Raw genomic sequence first — 23,493 nt, 5'->3', positions numbered from 1 at the left:
ACATTAGACATGGCAAAATGTACAGAATTCAGTGGCGATTTTAGCACTACACAACATAACACTAAACAATACATTAATTGCACTATACCAGTGACAAATGGTGCCCACAAACTGTTAGGGCCTACATAAAGCTGTCCCAACAGCAGTCCTAACATCTTACCACTGCTACACCTGGCTGTCAGCGGAGCCTTGTCTGGCAGCGAAACAGTTCATTCAGCCTCATTTACTGCCTTTTAAAGAAACATAGCTGATATGGCTGACTTGCTTAAACAAATGTGGTTTCTAATGACAATTGAGATTACAAACTATGGCATAAGGGGACGACAAGCAGATAAGAGGCAATCCGTAATTTCGATTAAGACATTAATGAGTGAGCTAGGACGGACGTAGTCAAAATAACTATTTGTTCAGCACTTTTGAAATGTACAGCGACAGAATTCAGAACATGAGCCGTTCTTACAGTGCTCTCCCTGTACACCAAGTCAGAACCGTAGGATAAATAAAGGCGGCATATAAGCAGATAATAAAATCTCTTACAATATTTGATGATTACATTTCTCTAAAACAGGTTATAGGCTACATATGCACCACCAAGTCAGAACAGTAGGCGAAATGAAGAGGGGTAAATAGACCAAATTATTAGGGTGAGGCACATGGGCTACTACACTACACAACATACTATCTTACTACACAACATACACTTAGTATTACTTTTCGAAGCTACAGTATACATATCTCCCTGGCATATTACATAATTTATGCAGCAGCATACAATACATTTTTGGACTCACCTTGTTGTGCTGTACTCACTTGAACAGGAAGGTGGCGCGGTGGTCCTTCGTGTGCAATTTTGTCATCAAAGTCTGGCATTCTCTGATTTTTATGGTGCTTTCAAAACAACTGGGAACTTGAACAGGAAGGTGATTAGGTCCACTAATTTGTATTTATTTATTTTAGAATTTTTTAATGTATTTTTTTGGGGATTTTATATATATATTTTTTTACCCCTTTTTTCTCCCCAATTTCGTGGTATCCATTTGGTAGTAGTTACAGTCTTGTCTCATCACTGCAACTCCCGTACGGACTCGGGAGAGGCGAAGGTCGAGAGCAATGCGTCCTCCGAAACACAACCCAACCTAGCCGCACTGCTTCTTGACACAACGCATATACAACCCGGAAGCCAACTGCACCAATGTGTCGGAGGAAACACCGTACACCTGGCCTGGTCAGCATGCACTGTGCCCGGCCCGCCACAGGAGTCGCTAGTGCGCGATGAGACAAGGATATCCCTGCCGGCCAAACCCTTCCTAACCCAGACGACGCTAACTGGTCCGTCAACATTTCTAAAACTGTACCGACACTTCCTGTTTCCATCACACTTTTTTTAATACATCATGACTTTACTCGCATAAAAACTGTGAATGGAAACCTGGTTAGTGTGATGGATGACGGACAAACACAGCTTCTTGCTTCTCCTGTCAAAATGTTCACATGAGCCACGTAAGAAGTCAGGAAACCTCTGAAATCTCTGCCAAGTTCTCTCACAGGATGTTGCCGTTTGTTATTTTACTCAGCAACCTATACACTCTTTTAAAAAAGGGTTTCAAAGGGTTCTTTGGATGTCCACATAAGAGAATCCTTTTTGGTTCCAGATAGAAGAACCCAGTTTGGTTCAAGGTAGAACTATTTTGGGTTCCATGTAGAACCCTCTGTGGAAAGGGTTCTACATGGAACCAAAAACGGTTCTTCAAAGAGTTATCATATGGGGACAGCCGAAGAACCCTTTTAGGTTCTGCATAGCATCTTTTTTTCTGAGAGTGTGGTGTTAGAATATAAGCACACACACACACACACACACACAACACACACACACACACACACACACACACACACACACAGGGCAAGCATCTGACATAACTAATGCAAACATCAACGGCATAAAATGGCTCTGTTACCGACTAACGCTATCCCACCCACCCAGCACTCCCATCTCATCTCAACCCCCATGGAGGCAAGATCTGCCGCTGACTCATATAGCCGCTATGACAGTCAGGCCAGCCATGCAAAAGAGCCCCACAACAGTGCAAAATAGCCCCACAACAATGCAAAATAGCCCCACAACAATGCAAAATAGCCCCACAACAATGCAAAATAGCCCCACAACAAAGATCCACCACCATATTTTACTGTAGGTATGAGGTACTTTTCTGCATATGCTTGAGTTTTTCAACGCCAAACCCACCGCTGGTGTGCGTGGCCAAAGAGCTCTGTTTTCATGCCAAATGACCATAGCACCGGTTCCAATCCAAGTGCCAATGATGTTTTATCAAACTCCAGGCGGTGCTATGGTCAGATGACATGAAAATAGAGGTCTTTGGCCACGCACACCAGTGGTGGGTTGGGCGTTGATTAACAGTATATTCTTTGGGGAGTTATTTCATTAGTATAAAATAATATTTCATTTAATATTTTATTTGATAGTCTTTTTTGCTCATCTTTATCAAGGGTGCCAATAATTATGGACCTGACTGTATATAGCCTATACATACAGTGCAATCATATCATAGATGAATTAGCTAGACATGGGTTGAAGGGTTGAATGGTTATATGGGTTGCATCCTATTCCCTATATAGTGCACTACTTTTAAAGTAGTGCATTATGTAGAGAGTACGGTTCCATTTGGGACGTAGCAGTGGTCTTATATAACAGTCCATTTCACAATGTATTCATGTTAAGTTGGTGAACTCAGTCACTCATGTCCCGTCCTAGAACTTTATGGATACAGTCACAGTCACAAATTAACCTTGAGTCCGTTGTTGCTGTTAGTGTGTTGACTCAGAAGAATGTTCCGTCACAACATTGAAATGTAAAGGCCATGGTGGAAGAGACAAGGTGTTAGTTTACTGGCTGTTATCATGGATAGAGGTGAAACCCATGAGACAAGGATGTAACATGTTTCGTGTGAAAGGGAAAGAAATGAAGAGCAGGAAGCATAATGAACAATATCCTGGAGCTAGCAGACGCTCGCTCCGCTCAGGTACATTTTGTTTATCTTGATGAATTTCATGTTGCATTTGTCCTCTCTCGCCCTATCTCCTATCCTCCACTCTTCTCCTCCACCCCCATACATCTAGTCAACACACACACACACACACGCTGCACCTGTATGCTCAAATAAGCTTGTGAATTGTTTCAGGTACTGTATCTGCTGGTTGCCATGGAGACATTGTATCCACCAGAAACCACAGAGGGTGTGGAGAGAGGGAGAGAGAAACGGTGAAAGAGAGGAGACAGGGCCAGAAAGAGAGGGGGAGAGAGAGAGAGAGAGAGACGTAGATGAAAGGAGAGACACAATGTGGACTAATGCTCATGAAAGCGCTGAGGTTCAAAGCATTGAAAATATGTTCTAATTGTAGTCTGTCAGAGCAGAGGGACAGGTGTCAGGGAGATGGCATGGTGTCCTTGAAGAAGAAAATGAAGGGGGTTAAGAAAAAAAAGACAAAAGATGGGAGAAGTGTCTTTGAAGGAGGGAAAGTGGGTAGTTTATAATAGATTGCATTGACAGGCTTTTATTAGAACATCTCCATACCCAGACTCTAATAAGTGTCAGTTTAGAGTCTGAATATTTCAGGGAAAAGCTTTTTATTGATTTTAGTCATACGGTACAACAAGGACGCTGGCTGCTTTGTGATTCCTTACCTAGGTCAGTAGGCCTATATACTGGGACTTATTGAAGTATTTCAAAGGCCAGCCTAATGTAAAGATTGATCTTTAAAGTAAAAAGTGTTGGTTAATTTTTTTTCCAACTTCAGTCGGCTCTACGGTTCATGCAACTTGGTTTGGAGGCAAAGTAGCGACAGCATTTATTTTTCATGCAATCAGGAAATCTCCGTTTCTGTGTGCCGCTGATCCAAGGGTTTTTTAGCTGGTCAGTCATGTGCTCAGCTGCGATTGCTTTTTAGATATCACCATCCTCAAGTAACTCAATAACTCTCTGTAATAAAAACTGAAAGCGTAACGCAAAAAGGCTGCCTAATGTCCCGGAATAATGTAACGGCTGTCGGAAGAGAGAGTAGACCAAGGTGCAGCGGAGTTAGTGTTCATCTTGAAATGTAATTTGAACAAAGACAACACTACAAAAATGAACAAAACACTCCTGTTAGGAAACACTCTAAACAGAAACAATCCCCCACAAAACCCAGAGGAAAAACAGGCTCCTTATGTGTGACTCCCAATCAGCAACAACGAACTACAGCTGTGCCTGATTGGGAGCCACACACACACACACGCCCAAAACAAAGAAATACAAAAACATAGAAAAATGAACATAGAACGCCCTGAACAATGTAACACCCTGGCCTAACCAAAAATAAAGAACAAAAACCCCTCTCTATGGCCAGGGCGTTACAAATAAATCTACTTGAAGGTCTGAACAGGTGAAAAAACAGGTGAAAAAAAATCAACAATATTCCCCCAGGTATATGTTTCATCCATTTTGAAATGTCTTAATGTTTCTACATTTAAAGGCATAGCGACAAAGCCTATCTATCATTTACTAATGCTATTTGGTTAGATGGTGCCTAGAGAAGGGTTATGCAGTGCAGTATAGGTCGGTCCACATAAGGTTGTGTCCCAAATGGGACCCTATTCTCTATATAGTGCAATACTTTTGACCAGAGCCCTTTAGGAATAGGGTGCCATTTGGGATGCAGGCAAGGATGTCCAATCCATTCCTTTCCCCCTCCATTGTCATTCATGTGTTCAGGAAATTAGTGTATCTCTCTGTCCTACAAATAACTTTTGAATTATTCTCTTATTTGAGCCGATTCAGTGGAGGGGAAAATAAGGAGTTGCATCAATTAAAATCCGTACAGTACAACGAAAGGTTTTACAGTACATCTCTACTGTTAGGATTGGATTTATTTACTATTGACATGGACTGGAGGTGGCTCTGTAAGGCTAACGAATGGTCTCTTGTGCTTAGGTGTGTACTGCTAAAAATAAGAGTACTTTGCGGTCCTATATGACCTTTTTGAGGGTGAACCAAGCCATTGAAAACCTGTTTGGTTATAGCACCATTTCTTCTGGCACTTTATGGTACATTAGGTGGGTTCTTGGTGAGATAGAGCTCAGGGAGGTTTGTACGGTGAGGCTGAATTGTGTACTTTCTATGCACATTGTCCTTACAGAATGAAGAGACAGCCAAGCCAAGAACATTCAAGTTGTTGGGTTGTCACTAACCTCGTCCCAGGCTCAAATTGCGGGCTCATGTAGCCTGGTAACACTGTGCAGCAAAGTGGAACTTGAAAGGGGTGTGGTTTAAATTGAGGCAGGAGAGGGAGTGAGTCCGCTACAGCTGTATTAGATGGGACTTAGACAAATGTTGAAAATCTGCAATCTGCAATCAATCTTATATCAAATTGACCATATTATTTTTGGGAAGCTGAAAGGATTCTGAGTTCGGGCGTATAAAATTAATATGGGAAAACTATTTCTAAGATGCTTACTTTCAAATTTTCTGAACTCACTTCCTTGTTCAAATCTTCTTCTTCTATGATATAATGGCCACTAGCGGTTCTGGGGGCGGGGGGGGGGGGGGGGCAGTGCCCCTGTGACAACAATTTTGGACCCCCTTGTGGCCCCCCTAAATGTAGAGTATGAAATAATTTTTACATAACTAATGCCTGCAATGCAGTGAAGAAAACGATATGACAACAATAACGCCTAATGTAACTGGCCCCTCTAACAGTACAACTGGCCCCAGCTTGGCCCCCCCAGTTGAAATGGTCTAGAACCGCCACTGATAATGGTGGTCCGCAAACAAACGTTAAAGGTTCATGCCACCACCTACTGTGCTGGAGTGTGTGGTCAATCACAGTTTACAACATTTCTAAATCCTCCTACCTAACTTAGTACTTTTGAGAAAATAAAAAGAGTCCTACTAACTTCTAATATACCCTCCCCATCCCCCAAATCCCTTCCAAACCCTGTCCAACCTCAATGACCATTCACTTCAGTGTTCCATAAACTATACACCCGTAATAAATTGTCCTGATCAGAGCTCTATAAATATCCATCAACGATTATCTATCAACACCCCATTCATATCCAGAGACCGAGCGCATAAGATTCACCACTTTCTTACACTTTGTTTCAAAATGTATGACATGATCTTTCCATATACAGTATATCACTCATTGAATCATAGACCCAATTATTTGTACTTAGAAACCTTCCCCATAGGCTGTCCATACAGAAACAACTGTATATTATCAGCGACTTTATTCTTCAAGAAGAACATACATCTTTCAACATCCACTATAGCTTGTTGAATAGATTTGATCACATGAGAGACATTCCTTCCCCTCTTCCAAATATCACCATCAGCATATAGGGAAGCCCCAATACCCCTACCTACATTGAAAACACATTGTTAATCATAATGTTGAACAAAATAGGACTGATAGCACTGCCTTGAGGACTTCCAGTGTCTACTCCATAGGCATCAGATGAAATGGATAGAAAGATTGACCAGCCGGCTTGGGTAGCAACCCTAGATTAAATAAGAAGGCCAAACCCAGTTATATAATCTCCCACCAATACCAAGTATTTCCATCTTAATCAGTAGGCCTTCTCTCCACACAGTGTCATGAGCATTTTCAAAGGAAAAAAAGACAGTAGCCATCACTTCTTTCAGAGTTTTTTTTCAACTTCATTGCTCACCTTTACTAATGCATCCAAAGTAGATCTACCTTTACGCTATCCACGTTGACATTGACTCAATAAACCTTAATGTTCCAGGAAATATGACAATCTTTTCCATCAGTTTACACAAGTTAGAGGTCAGTGCTATTGGTCTGTAACTATCAGCACATGGAGGGTCCTTACCAGGCTTTACAAAAGGTAATATTACCGGACGTTTCCAACCAGAAGCTATACCCCCTCACTACAAAACGTATTAAATAATCTCAAGAGAACATGTATGACCTCATCAGGTAGATGAGCGGGGTGGCAGGTAGCCTGGTGGTTAGAGCATTGGGCCAATAACCGAAAGGTTGCTAGATCGAATCCTCTGAGCTGACAAGGTAAAGATCTGTTGTTCTGGCCCCTGAACAAGGCAGTTCCTAGGCCGTCATTGTAAATAAGAATTTGTTCTTAACTGACTTGCCTAGTTAAAAAAATTAAACAATTTAAAAAAAGATGCTTAAACATTACTTAGCACAACTGATTATGACCTGAGGCTGTATATCCACAGCCTATTAAGGCTGAACGCATCTCATGTATAGTGAAACCAGCCTCCAAAGAAGAGTCAACAGTATCCCTTTTCTTATACACATGAACATTCCAAATCTCACACCTGCATTGCTTATGTACTGCATCCAAAATAACCCCACTATGTACCCTAGCAAATGTCTTCCCAACAAGTCAGTTTTTTCTTCATCAGTTAGGGTCTTTTATTGACCCACAACCAAAACTGTAATTCGAGTGGACTTGCTTCTTCCAGTAATCTTCTTCAATATAGACCATACATCCCACAGCTCAGTACCCCTGCCTATTTTAGAGCAGAACTGTCTCCATGCATTGCTCTTGACAGACGTAATGACCCTATGTACTAAAGCTCTCTTCCTTTCAAAATCAACTAGATTTTTCGGAGTCATATTCCTCTGTAAGCCCTATATCTTTCTCGAATAGCCGCAGTGCACTCTTCAGTCCAACAAGGAACCATCTTCTTTTCCTCACCCACTTCACTCACTGGTACATATGAATTCACAGCACTCAAAATCAGAGAGATCACAGGGGCAGCACAAACATCAACCGGCCTCTCTAAAGACAACTCTCCAACAGATTTTTAAGCAATGATCACCAAACTTTTCCCAGTCTGCTTTATGAAAGCACTATCTTCTGAACGGTACCCTATCTGGAATAGTAACATCAAGGTTCACGGTACACAAAATCAGGAAATGATCCAACAGAATCATTCATTACATTCCATTCACACATAGATGCAATAGAGTTAGAAGCCATTGTGAGGTCCAGGCAGTATGTAACCCCTCTAACAACATCAACTCTTGTACCACATCCATCGTTAAGACATACTGATGCTCTTGTTTCCATCCTATCTTCCACAATAGTATCATTAGCATCTGTATGTGTGCTTCCCCATAAACTATTCTGTGCATTAAAGCCGCCGCACCATATCTCTTGATGTTTCACCAAACATTGCTACAGATAGTTGACGACAAGGGTTGTAATTTGTTTTTAAACTTAATGTTACTACTTGGACTGTAGATTTCCACCATCACACATTCATATTCAGATGGGACAGGTATATTATGATATACAAGACCTTCCCTTATGAATGTAGCACAACCACCCACCCTGTCCAATTGATCTATCAGATCTGATTGAGCAATAACCAGGAATAATAAAATCAAGATGTGGTCTAAGCCATGTTTCTTGAACACATCACATCTGGTTTGATCTCAAATTCTAGATGGCGATGGACTGAGAGATCAGCCAATTAAAACCAGCGATTGTTTCGTATGCTCCTGCTATAGACTAATTGCCCGACGCTATAGACTAACTGAATTCTTCCACTGCTCTATCGTTGGCTACATAATTCAGTCTGAGACTACAATCGTTGAAGTAGATTGTGGCGATGTCAAAATGAGGGGTGTTGTACAGAGCAAAATCATCAGCGATTGGATCATCTCTAACCAATCAGAGTATCAAAGCTAATGATGAATAAAATGAGTTTTCCTGGGTAGCCAGGAAAATAGACTAACCTAACGTAGCAGCCGTAGAAAGATGCCTGAGCGGAGTTCCCACTTCAGTTTTTCCAGGGGAAAGCCAAATGCCAGCGTTTTCTGGCGAATCCACATAGGCTAGCTAGAGACTTCCAGTCAAGTCCCGTTCTGAGGCGCCGTGAAACCAGACGGTTCATCAGAGAGAGAGACAGCCGTTGGATGATATTAGGTTGTCACCGTTAAAAATAAAGAACGTTATAGGAGGAGTGAGAACACTTCTAGTTAATTATTTGATTTCTCTGAGCTAGCTTGTTGAATCAGCCCCTGTGGTAGTATCCCTATTTCCCGGTGCGTGTCTTTCACCTCCCCGTGTATTCGCTCTCTCTCTCCCTTTTCAACTTTATGATGGTCGAAAGTAATTGGCAAGACTCCTATTGTGGTTTGTGCCATGTTTCATTAACGTACCAACTTATTCCTTCCGACCCACTGTCTGTGTGTGTTAGAGCTAGAACTACTGTATGTCAGTTTGGGTGTAGAAGAGAGTGAGAAAGAGGGATAGAGAGAGGGGAGGAGAAGGAGGGGGAGAGAGAGGTGTGTGTGTGTGTGTGTGTGTGTGCCTATTGTCTGTTTTTGAGTGTGTCTCTGTCTCTGTACCACTGTGTGTACCTGTGAGCATGTCTGCATTGTGTGTGTGTGTACTGTACACAACACCACCCCTAACATCTGTTATTCCATAAGACACACAGGAGCTGAGCCAACAAGATTTCTCCATTGTTGAACAATGGTGTGTCTCCTGTAGTTTGTGGCAGGACACTCCTTATGTTTTTCTGCTTACACGCCTTCCAGTGTGTCTGTGGTAAATAATTAACGCGGCACGTCGTGTTACGGCAACACATCTCTCACACACTATCATTAGGTCATCCCTAGGGGACACTAGGGGTTCGGCCTCCACAGCGCTGTGGCTCTCCTTGCGCGTGCACGTGAGTTTGTGTGATTATGGCACATACTGTACATGTGCTAAATTACCCAAACCCCCACGGACCAGGAAAATCTGATCAGACCCCCTACTCACAGAAGACTGAGGGAAAAGGTATTTGCATTGGTAGCTTCCTCAATCTTCTGTGAGTGGGAGTCTGATCAGATTTTCTTGGTCTGTGTGAGGTTTGGGTAATTTAGCACCCGCAACATAATTAGCCACAGGTCAGAGTATAAGGGCACAGGGTGAGACCCAGATGCAGACACGGGAGGCAGATGGTTCGAGTCTCTGATATTTACTAGTATCCAAGGGGCAGGGAAGAGAATGGTCGTGGACAGGCAAAAGATCATAACAAGGTCAGAGTCCAGGAGGTACAGAGTGGCAGGCAGGCTCGAGGTCAGGGCAGGTAGTATGGTCAGGCAGGTGGGTTCAGAGTGAAGGCAGGCAAGGGTCAAAACCGGGAGGACTAGAAAAAAAACGGCGAAAAGGAAAAAGCAGGCGCACGGAGTAACGTGCTAGTTGACTTGACAAAACAAGACGAACACCCACATACAGACAGAAAACACAGGTATAAATACCCAGGGGATAATGGGGAAGATGGTTGACAAGCACAAGGACAGGTGAAACAGATCAGGGTGTGACACAGAGGTTAAACCTATCAGTCCTGAGACCCCAGGACTTTAATTTATCTGCATGTCCAGCCCTTATATTTAGCCTCACAATGAAGTGTTTTACCATCTTCTTTTCAGGACAACCAGGACTATAAGTAGAACACAAAACAATTTGACATAAATAGTTGCATTCATGAGTTTTATTGACAAATTTCACTAACAAAAGTAAGGTCTGCCAAAACAAAAACCTGATAAAAATGAATTTATATGAATGCTGTAAGTATAGAAATGGTTTGCTCACTGGGAAATGTGATAACTGTGTGGAGTTTGGAGTTAAGGGATATGCCCGAGAAGTCAGTGTTTGGAGAAAATATTGGCACGGGTGCTGTTTCGGCCCATTTGCCATATATTTTTCAACTGTGCTGTGATGCTTCACAAAAGTGCTGAACCTTTCTAATCTCATAGTTTCTACAGATTGTAAATTAAAGATAAACATTTTTGCTAAAATAATATTACATTATTGATAGATTGACTGACTTTTTAAATCACCCAGTATTGCTATCTGCAGTGTTAGTTCTAGGTAAATGTTGCAATTCTTCAGCCATTCCTGGACCTGTGACCAAAAACGAACTACCTATGGGCAGTACCAAAATAAATGATCTAATGACTCTGCCTCCTTGCAGAAAAATCTGCAGAGCTCGGAAGATTGTATCCCACATATATATAACATTCTATTGGTTGCAAGAATTTTTTATAATAATTTAAATGTAAATCCAGGTTGCATCACATCCGGCCATGATTGGGAATCCCATAAGGCGGTGCACAATTGGCCCAGCGTCGTCCGGGTTTGGCTGTCATTGAAAATAATAATTTGTTCTTAACTGACTTGCCTAGTTAAAAAAAGGTTAAATAAAAAATGCATAAAAAATAGAATAAAAATGTATTTTTGTGTTTTGAATCAGGCGTTGTATCATAAACCATTCATAGACCATGTGCCATGGAATCGGTACATCGAAAATCTCTTCTGAACTATTTTGCAATTTATATGGCACAGCTGTCAATGTTTTGGTCCTTAAATGAAACTAGTATGTATTTTTATTTATCACAACTTTCTTGAACCAGTTTTGGTCTTTAATGCAGGGCCGACAGACAAGTTCCTTACTTTTCCCCCTTCCACTTGCCTCTTCTATTTTTGTGGTAATGCTGCCATTAGTTGGTTGTAATTTTGGGTAGAGCAGACATTTCCACAAGTCTGTGCTAGCTGCATGAGTGACATAATTCTACCAGTCCTATTTATGATATCATTTACAAAGATTATACCTTTTTTATCGAAAAATACTTATTTTTTATTAATTAGTATATTTGAGTTTAACTATAATATTTTTTGTATTATTTGTTCTGTCTTTTCAGTTGGATTAAACTGAAATTGCAACCTATGGCTTGTTTAAAAAATAACAATATTTTGGAGATGATTTAGTTTTCAAATAACCGAAAGTGACCGGTTGTAATCTGAATACAGAGGAAAAATGCCATTCTTCAACATGGGGTGATACATTCTTACTAATTTACTAAAGAACCATTTTGGATTTAAGTATAACATTTGTATGACTGATGCCTTTAGTGAGAGGTCTAATGCTTTAATATTTAATAATTTCTGCACTACGAATTCATATTTATTATATAAATAGCCCCTTTTAATTTTGTCTGGCTTGCCATTCCAAACAAAATTGAATATCTTTTGCTCATATAATTTAAAAAGCAGGTCGCTAGGTGTAGGCAAAACCATTAGCAATAGGTAAACCGTGATATGACTAAAAAGTTAATCAGGGTGATTTTTCCAAAAATAGACAGGTATTTTCCTTTCCATGGTAGCAAGATCTTATCTATTTTTGCAAACTTTTTATTAAAATGTATTAGAGTGAGATCATTTCTTTCTTGTCGGGATATGTATACTGAATATGTCCACATACCCATCAGACCATTTTATTGGTAAATAACACGGTAATGTAAAAGTTGCGTTTATTTTGTGATCCAATATGTAATATAGTACACTTTGGTTTAAATCCAGAGAGGTTAGAAAAATTATCTAGATCCTCTATGAGGCTGTGGAGGGATTCTAATTGTTTTTAAACCATGGATTTCTAATCCCTTAACCTGTTTAGGATAGGGGGCAGTATTTTCACGGCCGGATAAAAAACGTACCCGATTTAATCTGGTTATTACTCCTGCCCAGAAACTAGAATATGCATATAATTGTTTGATTTGGATAGAAAGCACCCTAAAGTTTCTAAAACTGTTTGAATGGTGTCTGTGAGTATAACAGAACTCAAATGGCAGGCCAAAACCTGAGAAGATTCTGTACAGGAAGTACCCTGTCTGACCATTTCTTGGCCTTCTTTGCCATCTCTATCCAAAACAGAGGATCTCTGCTGTAACGTGACACTTTCTAAGGCTCCCATAGGCTCTCAGAAGGCGCCAGAACGTTGAATGATGACTCTGCAGTCTCTGGCTGAAAAACAGTAGCGCATTTGGATAGTGGTCGATTTGAGAACAATGAGACGGGTGTGCGCGTGCACATGAAGAGTCCATTTTACATTTTCAGTCTTTGAACGAAAACAACAACTCCCGGTCGGAATATTATCGCTATTTTACAAGAGAAAAATCGCATAAAAATTGATTTTAAACAGCGTTTGACATGCTTCGAAGTACGGTAATGGAATATTTTGACATTTTTTGTCACGAAACGCGCCGGTGCGTCACCCTTCGTTACCCTGTGGATAGTGTCTTGAACGCACGAACAAAACGCCGCTATTTGGATATAACAATGGATTATTTGGAACCAAACCAACATTTGTTGTTGAAGTAGAAGTCCTGGGAGTGCATTCTGATGAAGAACAGCAAAGGTAATCCAATTTTTCTTATAGTAAATCTGAGTTTGGTGAGTACCAAACTTGGTGGGTGTCAAAATAGCTAGCCTGTGATGGCCGGGCTATCTACTCAGAATATTGCAAAATGTGCTTTCACCGAAAAGCTATTTTAAAATCGGACACCGCGATTGCATAAAGGAGTTCTGTATCTATAATTCTTAAAATAATTGTTATATTTTTTGTGAACGTTTATCGTGAGTAATTTAGTAAATTCACCAGAAGTGTTCGGTGGGAATGCTAGTTCTGAACGTCACATGCTAATGTAAAAAGCTGGTTTTTGATATAAATATGAACTTGATTGAACAAAACATGCATCTATTGTATAACATAATGTCCTAGGAGTGTCATCTGATGAAGATCATCAAAGGTTAGTGCTGCATTTAGCTGTGGTTTTGGTTTTTGTGACATTATATGCTAGCTTGAAAAATGGGTGTCTGATTATTTCTGGCTGGGTACTCTCCTGACATAATCTAATATTTTGCTTTCGTTATAAACACTTTTTGAAATCGGACAGTGTGGTTAGATAAAGGAGAGTCTTGTCTTTAAAATGGTGTAAAATAGTCATATGTTTGAAAAATTTAAGTTTTCGGATTTTCGAGGAGTTTGTATTTCGCGCCACGCCCTATCATTGGCTATTGGAGCGGTGTTCCGCTAGTGGAACGTCTAGATGTAAGAGGTTAATATTATTGTTGGATCTAATTTTAACAGCTAACATTTCAATGGCAATAATAAATAGATATGCTGATAGTGGACAACCTTGTTTTACTCCTCTTAACAGTTGAAAACTTTCTGAGATGTAGCCATTATTTACTATTTTACATCTAGCTTTACTATACATAACTTTAACCCATTTTATAAGTGATTCTCAAAAATTGAAACTTTCCAGGCATTTATATATGAACTCCAGCCGTACTTTATCAAAAGCCTTTTCAAAGTAAGCTATGAAAACCAGGCCTGGATTCCCCGATATTTCATAGTATTCTATTGTTTCCAGTACTTGTCCTATATTATCTCCAATGTATCGTCCATGTAAAAAACCTGTCTGATTAGAATGAATAATATCCGACAAAACCTTTTCAATTGTATGCGCTAAGCATTTAGCTAGAATTTCTGCATCACAACACTGAAGTGTAAGAGGCCTCCAATGTTTTAAATGGACTGGATCTTTATATATACCACTTGGATCCTGTTTCAATAATAATGAAATCAGACCTTCTTGTTGCGTGTCTGATAATCTTCTGTTAATGAGTGGTTAAAACATGCTAATAATGGTTAAAACATGCTAAGGAGTGGTTAAAACATGCTAATAATGGTCCTCTGAGTATATCAAAAAACGTTTGGTATACTTCCACTGGTATGCCATCCAGCCCTGGAGTTTTCCCGGACTTTAATTGCATCATGAAGTTCCTCCTCTATAATTTGGCCTTCACATGAGTCTTTCTGTACAGATGTTCATTTTACATTGTTAATAGGAAAATAATCCATACAATTAGCTTCGGTTAGTGGAGATGGAGGAGACTGAAGGGAAAACATTAACTGCTTCGGGATCGGTGTCCCAGCCAGAGGACGGTTGAGCTAACGTAGGCTAATGTGATTAGCATGAAGTTGTAAGTAACAAGAACATTTCCCAGGACATAGACATATCTAATATTGGCAGATAGAATAACAAGAATTTAAGCTAACTGCACTGTCCAATTTACAGTAGCTATTACAGTGAACGAATACCATGCTATTGTTTGAGGAGAGTGCACAATTTTGAACATGAAAAGTTATTAATAAACAAATTAGGCACATTTGGGCAGTCTTGATACAAAATGTTGAACAGAAATGCAATGGTTCATTGGATCAGTCTAAAACATTGCACATACACTGCTGCCATCTGGTGGCCAAAATCTAAATTGCACCTGGGCTGGAATAATACATTATGGCCTTTCTCTTGCATTTCAAAGATGATGGTACAAAAAAATACAAATGAACGGTTGTTTTTTTTCTATGTATTATCTTTACCAGATCTATTGTGTTATATTCTCCTACATGCCTTTCACATTTCCACAAACTTCAAAGTGTTTCCTTTCAAATGGTACCAATAACATGCATATCCTTGCTTAACCTCTATGGGCTAGGCGGGACGAATTCGTCCCACCTACGTAACAGCCACTTTAAGCCTGTGGCGCGATTTTCAAAACCTTAAAAATCCTATTACTTCAATTTCTCAAACATATGACTATTTCACAGCTATTTAAAGACAAGACTCTCGTTAATCTAACCACACTGTCCGATTTCAAAAAGGCTTTACAACGAAAGCAAAACATTAGATTATGTCAGCAGAGTACCAAGCCAGAAATAATCAGACACCCATTTTTCAAGCTAGCATATAATGTCACATAAACCCAGAAGACAGCTAAATGCAGTACTAACCTTTGATGATCTTCATCAGATGACAACCCTAGGACATTATGTTATACAATACATGCATGTTTTGTTCAATCAAGTTCATATTTATATCAAAAACCAGCTTTTTACATTAGCATGTGACGTTCAGAACTAGCATACTTCCGGAGGAATTCGCTAACATTTTACTAAATTACTCACGATAAACGTTCACAAAAAGCATAACAATTATTTTAAGAATTATAGATACAGACCTCCTCTATGCACTCGATATGTCCGATTTTAAAATAGCTTTTTGGTGAAAGCACATTTTGCAATATTCTAAGTACATAGCCCAGGCATCACGGGCTAGCTATTTAGACACCCGGCAAGTTTAGCACTCACCATAATCATATTTACTATTATAAAAGTTTGATTACCTTTTGTTGTCTTCGTCAGAATGCACTCCCAGGACTGCTACTTCAATAACAAATGTTGGTTTGGTCCAAAATAATCCATCGTTATATCCGAATAGCGGCGTTTTGTTTGTGCGTCCCAGACACTATCTGAAATGGTAAATCAGGGTCGTGCGCATGGCGCAATTCGTGACAAAAAAAATCTAAATATTCCATTACCGTACTTCGAGGCATGTCAACCGCTGTTTAAAATCCATTTTTATGCCATTTTTCTCGTAAAAAAGCGATAATATTCCGACCGGGAATGTCCATTTAGCTAAACTGAGGAAAGTAAACAAAGCTTTCGGTCGACGCGGGCACGCGCCTGAGTCTCACAGTACTGTAACCAGCCACTACCCAAACGCGCTACTTTGTTTCAGCCAGAGCCTGCAAAGCCACGATTCAGCTTTTTGCCGCCTTCTGAGACCCTATGGCAGCCGTAGGAAGTGTCACGGGACAGCTAAGATCCTCACTCTTCAATAAACAGAGACAAGAAGAACGACACCTTGTCAGACAGGCCACTTCCTGCCTGAAACCTTGTCAGGTTTTTGCCTGCCAAATGAGTTCTGTTATACTCACAGACACCATTCAAACAGTTTTAGAAACTTTAGGGTGTTTTCTATCCATATGTAATAAGTATATGCATATTCTAGTTACTGGGTAGGAGTGGTAACCAGATTAAATCGGGTACGTTTTTTATCCAGCCGTGTCAATACTGCCCCCTATCCTAAATAGGTTTTAAGGGCCTGAGCTACAGGCAGTTAGATTTGGGCATTCTATGCGAAAATGGAAAAAATGGGCGGATCCTTAAGAGGATCCTTAAAGTACTTTACTTCCTCTTTCAAATTATAATTCGGTGAATCATGAGGCTCCATCATTTGTAACAAGTTGCAGTGAAAAGTTTTTGGTAGCATTTCTATGTTGAAGATTGAAAAATAATTGGTCTGCATTTTTCCCAATATTCCATCCAGTTAGCTTTATTTTTATAATAAATTACACTGGATCTTTCTTGAATAAGTTCCTCCCTTTCTTTTTGTTTTTCCTCTAACTTACTCTGAACCTCTATGGTACAGTTTTTATTGCTATCTATCTGTACTGTTAGTTCTTCAATTGTCTTTGTTAATATGGACTCTCTTCACCTAAATTGCTTTTGTTTTATAGATGAGCACTGAATTGCATGGCCTCTAAAGGCACATTTAAAAGTGTCCCACACAAAAACGGGATCTGCTGTACTTGTGTTATGTAGGAAAAAGTAAGTTATAAATTCTTCTGTCCTAGTTAAAAACAAGTTATCATCCAGTAGGCTTCGATTAAATTTCCAATACCCTCACCCATGTGGAAATTCTGTCAGAGTAATATATATACCAATTATGTGATGGTCCGACCGCATTCTGTCCCCTCTCATCACTTTTTTAACTTTTGGTGCCAGAGAGAATGACATAAGAAAGTAATCAAGCTTGATTGAGCCTCCGCCATGTATATCTCACTAGGTCTGGGTATTTAAGCCTGCATATATCCACTAATTCCAATATATCCATGACATTCATGATTTCCTTAAGTGCCTGAGGGTGATAGTTTGTAGTGTGATTTCCTTTACGGTCCATAGAGGTATTTAAAACCGTATTAAAATCTCCCAATCACTTGTGTTAGCAGGCAATCTCAACGCTGTGCGTTACAGGGAAGACCACCTCCTCCCTCATGTGGTACCCTTCCTGCAGGCTCATCCTGACATGGTCCTCCAGCATGACAATGCCACCAGCCATACTGCTCGTTCTGTGTGTGATTTCCTGCAAGACAGGAATGTCAGTGTTCTGCCATGGCCAGCGAAGAGCCCAGATCTCAATCCCATTGAGCATGTCTGGGACCTGTTGGATTGGAGGGTGAGGGCTAGGGCCATTCCCCCCAGAAATGTCCGGGAACTGGCAGGTGCATTGGTGGAAGAGTGGGATAACATCTCAAAGCAAGAACTGGCAAATCTGGTGCAGTCCATGAGGAGGAGATGCACTGCAGTACTTAATGCATCTGGTGGACCCCCCCCCCCCCACCCCCCCAGCTGAGTTTAGAATCTTCTTCTGAATGGCCTGGACAAAGGTCACTGCCAAAGAGGCTCTCAGTTTTGATTAAAATACTTGTCAGCGCTTCTGTTTTCATTTGTCTCTGTATTGACCTCTATGTAAGGTTCGGGGTTCAGGGGTCATCCATCCCTGACTGCCCAGTGGACCCTGACTTAGTCCTCGTCACACTCATATAATATATTATGTCATAGAGGTTGTGACCTTACTCCCACACAGCTCCCTCTCATCCTCTCTGTTAAGAACACATCACTTTGCTGCTCCATCTCTTCATCCATCTATCCTCAAACCTCTCTCTCTTGCTCTCTCTCGCTCTCCATCCCTCAGTTCCATCTGGCTCTCCATCCATCTCTCCTCAAACCTCTACCTCTTTCTCTCCATCTCTTTTCCCCGGGCGCCAAAGACATGGATGTCGATTATGGCAGCCCGCTGCACCTCTCTGATTCAGAGGGGTTGGGTTAAATGCAGAAGACACATTTCAGTTGAATGCATTCAGTTGTACAACTGACTAGGTATCCCCCTTTCCCTTTCCTATCTCTTTTATGAACTGGTCCCTCTACTCTCATCTCTGCATCGCTCTCCTCAAAACCTTTCCACCCATCCTCTCCCTCTCCTTTTATTTTATCTTTCCATCTTTCCGTCCTACCAACCAACCTCACCGCACAGCTTATATTGACCTTCTTTCTTTATATCACGCTGTCTTCCCATCTCTCCTCCCTTCCCTCTCTATCACTCCTCTCAATCGCTCTACGCTCTGTCTTTCCACTTATACCTCTTTGCCCTCCGTCTCACTCTATTCATCTCCCTTCAATCTCCCCATCTCTCCCTCCCTCCCCTTTCATCCCATTTCTTTCATCCTTCTCTCTATCTGTCCCTCCACGACTCATTCTCCTGTTTCTTTATCTCCTCTATCTGTGTTTCAAGCAGTGAGACAAAGTCTAGATTATGTATAGGAAGGATAATTCAATGAGCGTTACTGGGGATGACACAGAGTTAATCCACTTAATGAACACAATGCACTCTCTCTCTCGCTCTACCTCGTTATCTATCTCTTCACCCTTTCTGTCCCTCTATCTCTTTTTCCATTCTCTCTCTCTCTCTCTCTCTCTCTCTCTCAATTATCCCCCCCCTCCTCTTTCATTCTTTCTATTCTGTAGGCTGTTGATGGAGAGGATTTCGAATGACAGCCGGGACAGTGGTCATCACAGGCGGTATTTTAGCTACAGTTATCTTACTGTGCATCATCGCAGTACTGTGTTACTGTAGGCTGCAGGTAAGCCCCTCCTACAACCCTCTAGTCCTCTCTTCATTGTGGTCAGACCATGTGCTGTCACTGAACCGTTACTGTCACAATAAGCATCAAGTCACTCTATACCTCTGATTGAGACCTCTGACTGGGTGCTTAATAATCTGCGTCAGTAAAACTGAAAGCCAAAAACAAAAAGGCATGGCACACCATGTAATTCAATCTAAACTTGAAAAGCCTTTATTTAGTTTCCTTTAGCACTGACGCGCTTCAGCAAACATGTCTTCATCAAGATGTGCCCCTCTGGACTGTTCCCCTCTTCTCCGAGGTCAGACTATGTGGTACAGGAAGCTCCACGTCACAATCACCACACACTCCGTAAGCAGTTAGACATCACAACATCACACACCCTTTGTATATTCAAGCTGCACATACAGACTTGGATATGTTCCCCCTCGCACAGCTTGCTGGATGAGTGTTTCTCAGAGCGTTCAGAACTCTCTCACTAGACTACATGTTTTGATGCAGAAGGGTTCTTTGGTTCTGGAATATCTGATGTTTTGTGATCATCAAACCTTCAGTGTGTAGATAGAACTGGGTAGGGGAGAGTGGGATAACTTGAGACAAGATGTACAATGTAGTGTATAAAGGCTGTGTAGAGAACTGAGCAGGGGAGAGTGGGGTAAATTTGGCCACTTTTTACATTATAAGGTATAAAGACTTAGTGTGTTTAACTGGGTAGGGGAGAGTGGGGTAAATTTGGCCACTTTTTACATTATAAGGTATAAAGACTTAGTGTGTTTAACTGGGTAGGGGAGAGTGGGGGTATGTTTGGAACCTTACTTAAATTATAGTGTAAAACCTGGTAGGGGAGAGTGGGGTGTGTTGAGAATTTTTTTCTCCATTACAATGTATTACCATAAGACAGTAAGTGGGTCAGAAAGAGATGACATTTAATTAACTAACCATCCATTCCTATTCTATTCAGCTAAAAGATAGACACCCAGCTCCTTTTCTCAGAGTCATGTTAGTGTAATTGTATAAATACTAGGTTAATCTCCCATCTCTCTCTCATGCATGCTTACTCTCTTTTCCAGACTCCCTCTCAGTGTAATGCTGTGTAATAGCTCAATGTAATGTTTGGTAACAGCTTACCAAACTTCAATGTGTGCCACATGAGACGGTTTCATAAAGGCAGCATAGATTTAAAACAGGCCTGCCATCTCATTCAAGTACTATAGCTGTACATTTTAATGGATTGCTCTTTGTATCATCTCCTGAATGTTTTGTTTCTCTTCAATTATTGTTTCTCTTCATGTTGGTAATGGACTTTCCAAAAGAGACTTTTAAGTCTTAAAGTATTTGACACTCTTGTTTGACCCAGGTTGGTCACAGATCAAATAGACCTAAAACTTTTTTTTATTCTTTGTGATAGACATGCTGCGATTATTAATGTCCTTATCTCCTCAGTCTCCCCTCTTTCCCTCTCTCTGACCTTATTAATGCTGTACGAAGTAGAAGATGTCTTATTCTCAAGGATATGCAGTGAATATTGAAGTTCTCCTCGTTTCTTGTCTCCCTGACAGTATTATTGCTGTAAGAAGGAGGAGTCGGAGTCGGAGGAGGAGGAGCCCGACTTCGCTGTGACGTCCCGCCTCCCGCCTGTACACTCCAATCACAACATTGTGGCGGCGTCGGCCGCCGCCTCCAATCCCAACGGCCCCGCCCTCTTCACACCGCCGTTGGCGCGTAAACTGACGCGCTCGCAGACATTCTGCCCGTCGTGCACGCACCATGAGCTGCCCTTCTACCTGCAGCACCCGGACGGACTGCGGAACGGCGGCGACCGCATCAGCTACCGCAGTGTCCAGCAACATGACCTGGACCTGCCCTTAGAAATGCCCAGCTACCACAAACTCAACCTGACCCGGTCGGTCACTATGAAGGACATGTTCAACCGCAGCTGCAGCATCAGCACTGACGTTTAGCGGCATTAGCGCTACCCGGTGGCATTGAGGACTCATGGAAATCGATGGATAATACAATGGGGACAGATAGTGGGACTGTGATTCTCCCATGAACCTCGGTCTTACTCTCAGTTATAACCACACATTAACTGGTGAAAAGATAAATCTGCGAGTTTGTCCTCTCCTCATTCTGCTTGGTCTGTGGTACAGTAGGAGGTTGACCCTGAAATACCATAGAGTTTCTACACTGTCTGGACTCATACTGTTGGATTACCCTAAACCTAAACCACCTTCTGGTTTAAATCCACCAAATCAACTCTACCTTTAAATAACCAAAAAAACAGACTTTGTGTAGTTGCTGCTAAAGAAACCAAGAAACCATGGTGATAAGGAGGAGAGTTATGGAGGCTACTCGCACTAGTGTGTCTCTCCACCAATCTCCAGCCTGATCACCAGAAAGGGGCCGGAGCAGATCACATCCCAAGTTATGGATTATTCATCCATCGCATCATGGTTTGGAAATTGAGGAAGAGAGGAGGAACAACATGTCAAAGACCATAAAAATGTAGGAGATAAAAGGCTTGTGTTGGAAAGTAGGGGGTGGAGTCCTCTGCTCTGTTTTCTACATGCAGTTTTTTGGGGGGAGAGAGAGAGCCGTGTTGCTACGAGAGCATTAGAGACTTGCTGCTTCTCATGGAAGACCAACCAGTGGTGATGGCTTGATCTTTTCTTGTACATAAAGCAGGAGATTGGGATTCTGTTCTTAATCTCAATGTGGATTAAGTTAGGATGAGAGGTGTGTGTTTTACATACGAAGGAAGTGATATATGGAAATAATCCTAGCCAGCACTGTACACAACACGTTATCCTACTTTTTTAGACTCTAATTGGGTTGCAATAACATTAAAAGGACATTAAAGGGGGGCGTTTAAGTTAAGTTATTTATTAATGTGATTTACCAAACAGAATGTGTCCAGGGTTGGCTTAACCCGTTGGGATAAACAAGCTAAGTGGGTTTTGAAAATAGTTGTCCTTTTTTTAAGTTTTACTTCAGTCGTTATCATTACTGAATATTGTGAAACAGCATCTATGCTATTCATGTCTGATGAGTGCTGAAAAACCATACAGACGAGAAAAAAAAAGATATTTTATACACTTTATTATGTAATTTATGGTTATCTTGTTCACTGGAGTTTCAAATCGTGGTATTTTCACCGGATTCCTTGTGTTGTCTAAAATCTGAGATCCATAGGCTAATAAATCTAAACAACGTTTTGTGGTTTATCTTCATTCGATTGGATTGGACTTGGTTTAGCTCCCTCTCCACTCGCCTTGTTGGACTAGAAGGATGAACTCGGCACTCGATTTAGAGGCCTGGGAGAGTATGATCGTTCTCTCTGAGCTCTGCAAGCAGGACTGAAGGAAGCACTGTGCTCTGTGCACAGTATAGTCAGGATGGGGATGGAGAGACGGGTTGTGTTTTTATGCCCACGGGCCACTCTTTCTATCAGATTATTTACTGCAGAGATTAAATCAGAGTGAATGTGGGGTGGGGGCTGGAATCTGATTGGCTCCCTTATGTTGTTGTCCTGTCACTCCATCTGTATTGGATGCTTTGCCTCTTTCTTCTTCTTCTTCCTTTTACCACCACCAGTTGACTAGCGAACACGGTTGTTGTTTTGTTTGTTTATCCCAGCAAATTAAACAATTTGTCCGAACGGTATGGGCCTTTTTATTTAGTTTATCTATTCTTGCATCATGTGCATTCATGCAAACAAACACACAGACACGCATACAGTGCATTCGGAAAGTATTCAGACCCCTACACTTTTCCCATATTTTGTTACGTTACAGCCGTATTCTAAAAGGGCTTAAATATTATTTTTACACACAAATCTACACAAAATACCCCATAATGATGAAGCGAAAACAGGTTTTGAGACATTTTTGCAAATATATAATTTTCTTTTGAACAGAAATACCTTATTTCCGTAAGTATTCAGATCCTTTGCTATGAGACTCGAAATAGAGCTCAGGTGCTTCCTGTTTCTATTGATCATCCTTGAGATGTTTCTACAACTTGATTGGAGTCCACCTGTGGTAAATTCAATTGATTGGAAA

General features: G+C 41.0%; 1 protein-coding gene across 1 annotated transcript in view; it reads left to right on the top strand.

Annotated features, from left to right (window-relative positions):
• Positions 1–23,090, top strand: part of LOC106561544 (protein FAM163B) — a 37,969-nt gene extending 14,879 nt beyond the window's left edge. The window contains exons 2-3 of the mRNA XM_014125622.3: positions 19,317–19,432; positions 20,992–23,090. Of these exons, the coding sequence (XP_013981097.1) occupies positions 19,340–19,432; positions 20,992–21,393 (495 nt within the window). The 5' untranslated portion in view covers positions 19,317–19,339 and the 3' untranslated portion in view covers positions 21,394–23,090. The remainder of the gene's footprint in view (positions 1–19,316; positions 19,433–20,991) is intronic.
• Positions 23,091–23,493: the final 403 nt, after the last annotated feature.

This window comes from Salmo salar, chromosome 01 (assembly GCF_965601325.2).
Source record: "Salmo salar chromosome 01, fSalSal1, whole genome shotgun sequence".
Classification (NCBI taxonomy): Eukaryota; Metazoa; Chordata; class Actinopteri; order Salmoniformes; family Salmonidae; genus Salmo; species Salmo salar.
The sequence above is the reverse complement of the archived record's forward strand: the minus strand, read 5'-3'. Positions and strand labels throughout refer to the sequence as shown.